The 13,891-nt window shown below is 35.0% G+C and overlaps 1 protein-coding gene across 1 annotated transcript in view; it reads left to right on the top strand.

The window, feature by feature from the left end:
- Positions 1–13,891, top strand: part of TOGARAM1 (TOG array regulator of axonemal microtubules 1) — a 73,414-nt gene that overhangs the window by 11,455 nt on the left and 48,068 nt on the right. Inside the window, 4 exon segments of the mRNA XM_086709844.1 lie at positions 3,741–3,897; positions 5,818–5,952; positions 9,632–9,925; positions 11,877–12,139. Of these exon segments, the coding sequence (XP_086565970.1) occupies positions 3,741–3,897; positions 5,818–5,952; positions 9,632–9,925; positions 11,877–12,139 (849 nt within the window).

Raw genomic sequence — 13,891 nt, 5'->3', positions numbered from 1 at the left:
TCCATCTTGGTTGTGTCTTCCTCGAATCTCTTGCTTTGGAGGAAGCCAGCTGCCGTATCATGAGCAGTCCTCTGGAGAGACCCAGATGGCAAGGAACTGAAGCTTCCTGCTAGTAGCCATGGAGTGAAGTTCAGTGATCCTCCAGTCTCAGTTAGGGCTTCAGTTGACAGCAGCCTAGCCGATATCTTGATTGCAGCCTCAAGAGATTAGAACCATCCAGTTAAGCCACTTGTAAATTTGTGATCCACAGAAAGAAAGATAATGAATGTTCATTGTTTTAAGGTACTATACTTTGGGATAATGCATTATATGGCCAAAGATAACTAATAGACTAAGAATTGTGATTTGCAGGAATTTGGAGAGATATTATATTTCTAATGTCCGTATCTTGTACAATAAAGTCATTGAGTTTTCTTTGTTTTTAAAAAAGCTAAACTTACTTGAAGTTTAGAAAATATTAAATATTGTTTTGTTTGGCTTTTGGAAACCATCATTTTTCTGAGTGTCTAATTTATAATTAAGTTTCTTTACTGTCCTTTGTTTTGCTTCAGAATTCCAAATTAATATTAACTTGCAGTTACTCATTTATTTAGAGAAACTGAAGAAAGCTGACCATTGAACGTTAAGATCTTGTTTCCTTTCATCTTTGGTATAGGAATTTGATTTTTGTAGATATTGACAGGTATTTGCCCCATTATAAGTAAACATGAAGAAACCTTAAGCTTTGGATGGGGAAAGAAAGCTCTGGCTATTAGAGTAACGGAGCTTATATCAGCACATTTAAAAACAAACATAAACAGAACACACCAATAAGGAAATGAGATTGCAGATTCCCAGTTAGCTGCCATCTGCCCAGGATACTGTCATCTGGCAGAAATTATATAATAGGTCATAAAATCAAAACCCATTTCCTCCACTGCTGCCATCTGTGTGGAAACTATTGTCCATGTGTTCAGTTCTAGTCGGAACCAGAAAGAGGCTTTATGAGCAGTGTATGCTCAGATGTATGTATGCATGTATGTATGTAATCTCTATACACAATGTGGGGCTCCAAGTGACAACCCAAGATTAAGAGTTGCATGCTCTACCGACTGAGGCAGCCAGGCACACCTCCAAAAATTTTTTTAAAAAGATCCTTTTATTAAAAAATTATACAAGGAATTGGGGCACCTGGATGGCTCAGCCAGTAGAGCATGCAACTCTTGATCTTGGGGTTATGAGCTCAAGCCCCACATTGGGGAGTAGAGTTTACTTGAAAACACACACACACACACACACACACACGGAATCAAATGAAAAGTTAACAGTAGCAAGATTAAGATAATAAGACTCTAAATCTCAAATTGTTGTTAACATCAAGTGTGAAGCTTACATTTTATAATACTTTGACTTTCTGTAGCTCTAAGGAATTAAGGAATTAAATGCATTACATTTCAGATATTAACTTCAAAGACTGAAAACAGTCCATGTTTCTAAGAGTCCTAAGGTACTCTCAACAGACTGCTTCACATTTTATAAAATTAGTTTTCAACTCTTTCAAAATACTTTTTTGAAAGTACTTTTTCTCTTTCACCCTAACTTCCTTTTCTCTTTAAAATTATTTTTAAGTTTGTTTGTTTCTTTTTGAGAGAGAGAGCAAGTGAGGGAGGGGCAGAGAGAGAGGGAGAGAGAGACTCTCAAGCAGGCACCGCACTGTCAGCACAGAGCCAGCGCAGGGCTGGAATCCACAAACTATGAGATCATGACCTGAGCAGAAACCAAGAGTCGGATGCCTAACCGACTGAGCCACCCAGGTGCCCTACTTCCTTTTTTCTTTAATTCATTATTTAGTCCCATGAAAGTTTATCCATGAAAATCATTTGTCAACTTTTAAGAGAAACGAAAAAGGGTCTCATTGGTGTGTCCTGTAGTCTACCTTCAGATATGTGCATATTTTTTCCATAGCAAAATTTATTAATCTCTGACTGACTTCTGCATTCTTAAATTCCACAGTCACACACATTCTCCATCACTACCACCGCCCCCAGTATTCCCATTCCCATCCTCACCACCACCACTAGTTGTTGTATGTATTTGGCATGTACAGTAATGTTCTGTTCTCTAAGCAGAAATTAATCACAGAGTAAATCTAATATGTATTCCATACTGTAGGATTATTTCTGGATTTCCCACTATTTTAATGGACTTAGTATGTTCTTTTAATCAATCTAATCAGGAGCTGACCACAGTTTGTTTCATTTTTATTACACTTAATACAAACTACTATATAATCAGTCATAGAAATTGTAATATACTTTGAGAAAGTAAAATCGGGTCTTTTTCATTTGGGGCATTGTTTATTTTTCACTGATATTTTCTTGGTTAATTTTTGAAAGTGTTAACTGGTTTTTCACAAATTTGGTGAAGAATAACATGTTATCTGAGGATCTGGTAGTTCATAGTTAAGTAGCTAAGAAGTTTTCAAATAGACATCTTTAATTTTATTGTTTCTCATTATTGTTTGATACTTGGCAAAGTTTGCAAAGAAGCATATTGAGAAGGCTGATAGTTTACCACATGTCTAGATTTGATTGTGTCTGTAAGCTCCAAATAAATATATAGATAGTACAATTTTTGTTAATTTTTTTTTAGTTTTAAAGTTTATTTATTTATTTAATGTAATCTCTACATGAAATGTGGGGCTCAAACTCACAACCCCAAGATAAAGAGTTGCATGGTCTGTGACTGAGTCAGCCAGGCATATTCACTCAATTTTTTTAATGCTGTAGCCACATTGAATGTGAAATGATCTAGAACAATTGAGCTCATTATTGGTAAAGAAGTCTTGAACACTTGAATAATGTTCTCATTTAGTTCTTTAGCTATGATTAGTTCTTTTACTTCAGAATTCTATTCTGGCACTTTTGTACCTTAAGGATCAAAAGAGACATGTGAAAAAAAATTGGAAACTATGAAGTACTAGACTTGTATAAAGTATCACGTACTCAGTTTTAATTAAAAGTTCCCTCCTGAGGGAACCATGATATAGGTTACCATGTGTATATTTTTATTTGATATTACTATCAGTATTCTATAGTAAGTAAGACTAGTAGAGTGGGGTGCTTGCTGGTTCAGTGACCTTCAGTTACCATTTACTATTTAATGCTCAAGAATATCATAGTGTGATAGTCTACACTGCTGAATGAGAAATGTGCTTTGCTCTACTCAACTTGTTTTTTAGATGTGTGTCCCTTTACATTCTTTCCTTCCTAGCTGCCAGATGTGTACTTAAGGAAGTAAGGTACAGGGGAGTCTGAGTGGCTCAGTCGGTTAAGGTCTGACTCTTGGTTTCAGTTCAGGCCATAATCTCATCGTTTGTGTGTTCAAGTCCCACATTGGGGTGTGTGCTGACAGCGCAGAGCCTGCTTGGGATTCTCTGTCTCCCTGTTTCTCTATCCCTTCCTCACTCATGCTGTCTTTCAGAAATAAATAAATAAACATTTAAAACAAATGTAAGGTACAGGAAAGAGATGGGATAAAGTAATAAGGAGGCAAAATTAGCATTTCTATCATGGAATGAAAAATACTGTTGGTGTACCTACCATACTATATGTGGATGTTTATTTGTTTCATTGTATATTTGATAAATTTAATATTTTTCTTTTAGTCTGAATTTCATAATTGGGTCTAAGTTATTCTTTCATATTTATTACCAAGTAGATATAACACAAATTTGTTAATTTATTATCCTCTTCTCATAGTTTTCAGCATATGATTTCATCCCATCTCCAAAATTAAAGCCCTCTCAAGGAATGCCAGTCAATGATGATTTATGTTTTAGCAGAAAAAGAGTGTCAAGAAACTTATTTCAGAATAGTCGGGATTATAACCCAGATTCTCTTCCTGTGTGTGCTGCTGGTAAGTGAAAGGTTCAGGTAATAGACATGTTGAAACTAAGTTAAAGGTTTCTCTAAACTTAATAATTCATTCAAGAGCTCAAAGAATTTATAATCTAGTAGACAATTCAGATTCAATAAATATTTGTTATAGATCTGATAAGAATGGACACTTTGACATAATTGTATATATATATATATATATATACTGCATATATACTATATATATATATATGCAGTAAAATTCCATAATATTTTTACACAAAAATGATTGTTATAATGATTGTGTAGTTTAATGTTTATTTAATAGAGAAAAAGAAATGCAAGAATATATCCAGTTATGCTCATACCATTACTTGGATTTTTATAAGGCTCATGCTTTCTGTACCATTGAGAGCTCTTATCTAGTCACACAGATTTAAAATAACTAGAAAATAAGACAACATAAAACCTGATGCTAGACTGATATGAATTGTAAGTACTATTTAGGGATTTAAGAAAGGAAAATGTGATAGGTGTTGAAGTGGTTTAGGAAAGCTCCAGGAAAAGTTGGACTTGAGCTGGACCTTAAAGAAGGGAAAGGTTTGTGATTGATTGACACTGAGGCAAGAGAGACTGTTACAGATAGGGAGAAAGTACGATCAAAGCATGGAGATAAGAATTAACTTAGAAGATGTCTGGTACATGAAGGATAAAGGGGCTTAAAATATAGGGAGATAATTTTAAAAATCCCATACATAGAACTGTAAGGGATCCCTTGCTCAGGGATAACCTTATCTAGCCAAGGTAGAGGGAAAGAGATCTTAGAAATAAGCTTGGAAACCATGTGAATGCTGTGTTAGATGTTAGGAAAGAAAGTAGAATTCTGCGGTACAACTTTTTGTGCAATGTGTACTACAAATACTGGGAAGAAGAAAAGCCAGCACAAGAAACAACAGGTGTTGGCGGGGACAGGGAGAAAGGGGAACCCTCTTACACTGTTGGTGGGGATGCAAACTGGTGCAGCCACCCTGGAAAACAGTATGGAGTTTCCTCAAAAAGTTAAAAATAGAACTACCCTATGATCCAGCAATTGCACTATGAGGTATTTACCCAAAGAATACAAAAACACTGATTTGAAGGGATACGTGCACCCCAATGTTTATAGCAGCATTATTAACAGTAGCCAAATTATGGAAAAAGCCCAAATGTCCATTAACTGATGAATGGATAAAGAAGATATGGTATATACACACAATGAAATATTACTCAACCATCAAAAAGAATGAAATTTTGCCATTTGCAATGACATGGATGGAGCTGTAGTATATTATGCTAAGCAAATTGAGTCAGAGAAAGACAAATACCATTATTATTTCACTCATATGTAAAATTTAAGAAACAAAACAGAGGAACATGGGGGAAAAATAAGAGAGGCAAATCAGGAAACAGAATCTTAACTATAGAGAACAAATTGAAGGTTACCAGTGGGAAGGCGGGGGGGGGGAGATGTGAATTAAGGAGGGCATTTGCTGTTATGAGCTCTGGCTATTGTATGTACGTGATGAGTCACTACATTCTACTCCTGAAACTAATAGTACACTGCATGTTAACTAACTGGAATTTAAATAAAAACTTGAGGGAAAAAAAAAAGGAAAGTCAGGTCTGGGGAAACGTTCCATAGTGAGAGGAGGGAACATGTAGGAAGAAACTGTTTTTGTGTGTATTTTTCAATATACCTTTCTTTGTACTTTTCCACTCTCTCTTCTGTTCTTTAACCCCTGATACCAATCAGATATACCAACAGCAAAAACTTTCCCTTTCTTCCTGCCTGGCTTACTGTACATTTACCCCTGTATTTATTCCCACACAAATGAAATCAGTATTTCTGAAATTAGATGTATTCATGAAGTAAAGTTAACATTTACTTTTATGTTTTTCTCTTCCTTCCTTCCTTCCAAAGGCAGTACTGGGACTCATCAGACAAATGTTTCTGGGAAATGTGGACAACTTGGATTTTCACAGATATGTGGGAAAACTGGCAGTGTGGACTCTGACTTACAGTACCTGGGGACAACTACTAGTCTTCAAGATAAAGGTTTAAATTCCAACTTAATTTGGATGTAAATGATTTATAAATACTAAGGGAGGTTTCCAAATCTAGCTTATATATTATTTTGTGTAATTATATTCACTACAGGAAAGAAAAACATGTCATATTTTTAATAAAAATCTTAATAACATTTTTTCATAGTTGTAACCCTAAAATGTTAGTTTTAATAATCTTCGTACATATATATGACTGATGAAAATTAGAGAGTTTAGAAATTCATGGTGGAGATGAGCATTTTAATACCAAGTAATTAAAAATGTTTTTCATTAAGAAGTACTGTGTTAGCAGAAGACCATTATTTTCCATAGCAGTTTTAACTTTTAAGTACCCTTTTAGGTATCTTGTATTTTTAACTTTATCATAGATAGAAGGAAGAAAACCATATAAATATGTCAACAGATGCAGTTAAAATTCAACATCAGTTGGTATGATTACCAAGTTATAACAAACTACAAATAACTTTTTTAACCTGATTAATTATGTCTGTTAATGCCTATAGCAACTATATTTAGTAGTAAAATATTAGAATGAGACAAAAATGCTCACTGTTACCATTGCTATTGAACATTGAATTACTAATCCCTGTAGTATTTATTGAGAAGCAGGCACTGTTCTAGAATCTAAAGATCAAAATCTAGTAGAAGAGGAAATAATAAAGGAATGATAAGAATAGAAGTGACCGCTATGAAGAAAAATAAGGCAGGGTAAGAAGACAGAATGTGATAGGGAAAGTTTCTGTGAAGTAAAAATGTTCAGCAGAAAACTGAATGCAGTGAAGGAGGGAGTTACGTGGATATCTGGAGAAAGAGCATTCCAGGAAGAGAGAACAATCAAAGTATAAATGCTCTGGAGGCGCCTGAGTGACTCAGTTGGTTGAGTGGCCCATTCTTGGTTTTGGCTCAGGCCATGATCTCTTGGTTTTTGAGTTTAAGCCCTGTGTTGGGCTCTGTGCTGACATCGCAGAGCCTGCTTGAGATTGTTCTCTCACCCTCTCTCTCTGCTCTTCCCCTGCTCACGCTCTCTCTCTCTCTCTCTCTCTCTTAAAATAAATAAGTAAATTAAAAAAAGAACTACAAGTGCTCTGAAGCAGCCTTATTGGAGAAATATCCAGGTCAATGAAATGAGTGAGGGGGAGAGTAATTTTAGGCAATAACATGGGGCCTTGCTGGACATAGTAAGAATTTGGGATTTTATTCTGAATGGGATAGGAAATCACAGTAGGTTTTTGAGGGAAAAAAGGGGCATGATTTGACAATCTTTAAAAGGATCAGAGCTACTATGTAGAGAATAGGTTTGGTAGCAATAGGGGTAAGGTACAAAGCAAACCAATTGGGATATGGAAGTTGTAAAGGCGAGAGATGATATGGTTTGTATTAGAAAGGAAGCAATGAAAGTGATGAGAAGTAGTTGGATTCTGATATATAAGGTGGCTGTGAAGTTTGGAAACATGGGTAATTTTATTTTATAATGTATGCTAATGTAATACGAATAAGCCATTTATTCTGTATTCACCAAAGTTTTCAGAATCAGTAATCACCATGTGTTGTTAATATAGAGCCAAAAAGAATTACTAATGGATTAGATGTGAAGTTTGTGAGAAGAGAGGAGTCAAGGATGAGCCCAGTGTTGTTGGTCTAAACAACTTAAAGAATAGAGCTGCCATTTACCTAGAAGCAGAAGATTAGGAAAAGAATAGATTTGACTGAGAAATCAAAAGCTTTGTTTTGAACATGTTAAGTTTCGGACATCTGTCTCTTAAAGAAGATGTTGAGTGACATTTTGATATTAAGTCTGGAAGCAAAGGAAAATCCATGCTAAAAACTTGGGAGTCATTGTACTTCCCGTGTAGGGAGAGTGTAGCTCAAAATTAAAAGTATAAAATTTGTAAAAAATAGAATAAAATAAAATTTGTAGAGGAATAAAGAAAAATTGTCATTACTCTCCGATAAAATGTGGTACAATGTGGTAATTAAGAACACTGGGAAGCCACAGTGCCTGGGTCTGTATCCCAGCTTTATGATTTCCTAGTGTGTGATGTTTAGCAATTTACTTACCCTCTTTACATTTTTTCTTTTAATCTATAAGATTAGTACCTACCCCCACAGGGTGTTATGAAGATTAAATTAGTTAATACACATGAAAAGTTTAGAATACCACTTGACATAGTAAAGTGCTCAATAAGCATTAGTTCTCATTGTTGCCATCTTTATCATTATTAATATTAATAGTTTATATAGAAAATCTAAAAGGATATACAGAAAACTCTTAAAATATTAGGCAGTTTAGCAAGGTTGCCAGATATAAACCAGAATATAAAGATCAATAAAGTTCTTAGATACAAGCAACTTTCAGAAAATATAATTTTTAAGAAAGAAATTAACAGTATGAACAAAATCTATAAGTGTATGGAAGTCTAACAAAAGATTTATATACCTTTTATTATGAAAGCTAAAATACATTTCTGAAACACATAAAAGAAGACCTAAATAAATTAAGGCTATCCCACATTTTTAAATAGGGAGGCTGAATATCAGGAAAGTGGCAGTTATTCTTAGATCTGTAAATTCAGTGTCACTCCAATCAAAAATCTGACCAGGGTTCTTACATAGAACCTGACAGGCTGATTCTGAAATAAATATGAAAGAATGGAGGGTCAAGAATGGCCAAGATAATTCTAAGGAAGATAAAAATGAGACATCCATCCTATTGGATAGCACTATGATAAATAAAACATTGTAATACTAGTGCAGGGATAGGCAAAATAGACTAATTGAACCAATAAGAAGCACGTTAAGTGTGTATGTGTATACATACATATATACATATAGATATGCACACACACACACACACACACACACACACACACACACACACACGTAGGAGCTTTATAGATGAAAGGAAAAGAAAGGACAGTTTATTTATTTATTTTAATATGAAATTTATTGTTAAATTGATTTCCATACAACACCCAGTGCTCATTCCAACAGGTGTCGTCCTCAATGCCCATCACCTACTTTCTCCTCCCTCCCACCCCCATCAACCCTCAGTTTATTCTCAGTTTTTAAGAGTCTCTTAGGGTTTGGCTCCCTCCCTCTCTTTTTTTTTTCCTTCCCCTCCCTCATGGTCTTCTGTTGAGTTTCTCAGGATCCACATAAGAGTGAAAACATATGGTATCTGTCTTTCTCTGTGTGACTTATTTCACTTAGCATAACACTCTCCAGTTCCATCCACGTTGCTACAAAAGGCCATATTTCACTCAAGAAAGGACAGTTTAAAACATGGCACTAGGGGAGCCTGGGTGGCTCAGTCAGCTAAACGGCCGACTTTGGCTCAGGTGATGATCTCACAGTTCCTGGGTTCAAGCCCCACATCGGGCTCTCTGCTGTCAGCGCAGAGCCTGCTTTGGATCCTTGGTCTCCCTCTCTCTCTGCCCCTCCCCACTCTTTCTCTTGTTCTCTTTCAAAAATAAACATGAAGACCTGGCACTGGGAAAATTGTACTATCTATATAGAAGAAAGTTAAATTAGATCTTTACCTCACACTGCACAAAAAAGTAAATAAAATAAATGCCAGATGGGATAAAAACTTGAATGTGAAAAGCAAAAAACTTCAAAATCTTAGATGTGTATACATAGATAATATATTTTCTTTTGTTTTATTACAGCGTATGCTAGCCTAAATTTTGCTCCTAAGACACAACAGACATTTGGTACCCAAACAGAACGTACTTCGTCATACTCTGGTCTAAATCCAAGTCCAGGAGGCTTCATCCTTCCATCCTATCCTGTCTCATCACCTCGAACTAGTCCAAAGCACACATCTCTTACTGTATCTCCAAAGAAGTCTCAGGATAATTGCATCAATTTCTCTAATTCCTGGCCTCTTAAAAGCTTTGAGGGACTACCAAAGCCAAGTCCACAGAAAAAGCTTGTCAGCCAAAAATCGTCTGACCCTCCAGGTATAAATGATGGTAAAAATTAATACTTTGTTCAAATTTTCATGTGTTTTTGAATTATTACTTTGGAGTTAGGGTTTTTTAATCTTTAAAAGCTGGTAAACTGCATTTATGTTAAATAGTTCAAACCTGTAATATAAAATTGAATTGAGGGGTGCCTGGGTGGCTCAGTCGGTTAAGTGTCTGCCTTCGGCTTATGTCATGATCTCACAGTTCATGAGTTTGAGCCCGGCATTGGGCTCTGTGCTGACAGCTCGAAGCCTGGAGCCTGTTTGGGATTCTGTATCCCCCTCTCTCTGCCCTTCCCCTGCTCACACTCTCTGTCTCTCTCTCAAAAATAAATAAACATTAAAAAAAAATTTTTTAATTGAATTGAGGGGCATCTGGGTGGCTCGTTTGGTTAAGCATCCAACTCTTGATTTCGGCTCAGGTCATGATCTCGTAGTTTGTGGGCTCAAGCCCTGTGTCAGGCTGTGCTGCTGACATCGTGGAGCCTACTTGGGATTCTCTCTCTCCCTCTTTGCCCCTCCCCCTTGCATGCATGTGTGCTCTCTCTCCCTCTTCTCCCTCTCTCTCAAGATAAATAAACATTAAAAAAATAAAATTCAATTGACATTGTCATTTCTTAGTTTTCTACTTCAGAATCCTTTTTCAAAACTATTCAACTAATAATGCTTTGTAATGAGCATGAACAGCCTAAGAGCCCAGTAACAAATTTTCACTTTAGAAATAAAAAATGCCATTCATATAATTACTATAATTATTGTTTAGTATCCATTTATTCTACATTTTTTGAATGCTTAGTATATGTTCAAATTATTTTAAGTTTTCTAGTATTTGTTATAAATTAAAATATCCTTAACAATAGTCCTCTCCAAAATAATGAAATTGGCATATAAATTTATTCAAGACAGATCCAATTTCAAAATAAGTCTAGTAAAGGCGACCCCTATATCCTACATACTTTCTTATTCCCAATCTCTGCAGTAAGATGTTCCAGTTCATAACTGATTGCGGTGCCTGGCTGACTCAGTCAGTAGAGCATGTGTCTCTTGATCTTGGAGTTGTAAGTTCAAGCCCCGCGTTGGGTGTAGAGATTACTTAAAAACAAAATCTTACAAACAAACAACAAAAAAAGATGTTCTACCTTTAAACTACCCCACAACACTGATGTTCTAGTTTATAACATGACCAAGGGCAATTTATGGCATGGTCAGTCAATTTTACCACTTATTCTTAGCACTGAACCTTCATTTTCTCCATTAATTTCTTTCTATGTTTGTCTTTCCTCTAAGATCAAATATTGTATTGAAAGCTGAAAAATTATTCAGTTTGTTCTCCTAGTGCCTGGCATTAATGTTTTGTGTATAGTAGTCATTCAAATGTTGTGTATGTAATTAAATGAAGATAGGAAATAGCCCCTGTGGCTTATTTAGGGACATATAGACTTTTCTGTACAAATATCAGTTATGATAATGTGTATGAAGACAGAAATTTTACTTGGTGTATACAGTATTTTTAATATGAAAGAAATTCTGGTGACTCAGTTTTGTTATATTTGTTAGGGGACCCTGATACTTTGACCTCATTTTAAATAGTATCTTCACTCCTAATAAAAAAAAAAAAGTGTGGGGCGCCTGGGTGGCGCAGTCGGTTGAGCGTCCGACTTCAGCCAGGTCACAATCTCGTGGTCCGTGAGTTCGAGCCCCGCGTCGGGCTCTGGGCTGATGGCTCGCAGCCTGGAGCCTGTTTCCGATTCTGTGTCTCCCTCTCTCTCTGCCCCTCCCCCGTTCATGCTCTGTCTCTCTCTGTCCCAAAAATAAATAAAAACGTTGGATTAAAAAAAAAGTGTATTTTTTAATTTAAAAACATTGTATTCCAAACACTTGTGATTATAACTTCCACTTCTCTGAAATTAAAAAAAATAAAATAAAATATATTTCTTTTCATGCAGGAGAAAATTCTCAAGAAAAACTATCTCCAGTTCAACTTACCCCTGCCTTGGTGAGATCACCATCTTCCCGCCGAGGCCTAAATGGGACCAAACCTGTCCCTCCCATACCAAGGGGAATCAGCCTTTTGCCTGATAAAGCTGACTTAAGCACAGTGGGACCCAAAAAGAAAGAACCTGATGATATTTGGAAGAGTGAAAAAGATAGTCTTACAATCGATCTTTCAGAATTGGATATCAGAGATAAAGATTTGGATCAAGAAGAGGTTAGAGCCAAATATCACTTTTAATAGTTTTAAAATGCTTGTAATTTTCTATAATACAATAGCTGTCATTTAAGGAAAAATCATACTTTTTAATTCCATAACATGTTTTCTTTTTTATAAAAATATTTCATGATCCTTATAGAAAATGTAAAAACTGTAGTGAAATGTTAGAAAATTCATCACACCAAATCCCACTACCCAGAATGATTTGCCATTAACATTCTAATGCGTTTCCTCTATTTCTTCTGTGCATATTTTATTTCCTTTTAAATTAAAAGTATGAGTAATATAGCAATATACCCATGCACTAACCCCTCCCAAATGAAAAATTTGCATATTTGTTTCCTATTTTTTAAATAAATGAAACATAACATAGTTCCCTCCCCAATCCAGTTCCTCTCCTTCCTTCACCAGAGTCAACTACTATCACCATTAATTTGTATTTTATGTATTTTTGTACTCTTAATATATTAATACTTTGGTATTTATGATATAATCGTAATTGATTTTGGGTTATTCCTAGTCTTTTTGTTGTTGCGAACAATGGTGCATTGAACATTCCTGAGTATGTCTGTTATGCATATGTACAAGTTTATTATTATGAAACTGAAATCATATACTCATCTTTGAGTATATACTATATTTTTATACTATAAAAATCTATTGCCAATATGACAACTCTGTACATACTAATTATGTCAGAGAAGGAATGTTGTTGCTATATTACGTTGATTCAGAACACTATTTCCATAGATACTTCCTTTTTATCCTATCAGTCTGCCTGATGTCAGATTTTAAAAAGTGTTTACATTAAATATATAAACCGAAACATTCAATGATGATATTTTGTGGTCTTATTTTTGCCAATTTTTAAGATATAAGCATCATTACTGATAATTTGCTCAATAAAATAAAGTTAATATTAACACATCCTCACTTTAAAAGCATTTCTTTAATATTAAGCATGCATACCAAAATTGGTTCTTAATGAATTAATTAGTTATTCTAACTTCTAACTGCTTGTAAAATCTCCCCCCCCCCCGCCCCCAAGTTGTATTTCACTGGTACTAGGAAGAGAATTCATTTAAAGGGAAGAAAGTTACAGAAGAGGCATTTTCCTACATAATTCATAAGTTTCATTTGACACTATATATTTTTGCAATGTTTTTGTGAAAGCTTAAAAATTGCCCTTTTTCTTTTAGTGAATAATTGAAAGGGTTATTTCTTTTACATAATTATTAATAAATATTGGAGATAGTACTGTTTTTAAATATTTAGCCTTCCGAGGATTTACTAGGGAAGTGGCTGTATAGTTGCATCAACCATTATAATCGTTACAATCAAAATGTAAGTAAAACATAGTTTATGTATGTTTTTGTGTTCCTTAATTCATTCAAGGTTCTATTTCCAAATTTAATGTATTAGTTTGTAATGGCAGTTTCTAGTCTACATTTCTAGAAATACTTGGCTTCAGAAGTCACATACAATGATCTGTTGTTCTCTGAACCCTAACATTGGCAAGCTGGATGTAAACTTCAAATTTTAGAAAAATGATCACTTTTCACAGAATTTTGAAATGGCTACATTCACACATTAATGACTTAAGATTAGCCAAACCTCTATGACTTCAACTCTGATGTCTACCATCTGATTCAATGATTCATTTACTGATTAACTTATATTAGTCATTGTGCTCAGTGATGCAAATATCATGGTAAATAGCTTGGGATCCTTCCTCTTAAGGAGTTTACA

Source organism: Puma concolor, chromosome B3 (assembly GCF_028749965.1).
Source record: "Puma concolor isolate L17-30 chromosome B3, mPumCon1.1.hap2, whole genome shotgun sequence".
Lineage (NCBI taxonomy): Eukaryota > Metazoa > Chordata > Mammalia > Carnivora > Felidae > Puma > Puma concolor.
Note: the sequence above shows the minus strand (reverse complement) of the source record. Positions and strands in the feature narration are given on the sequence as shown.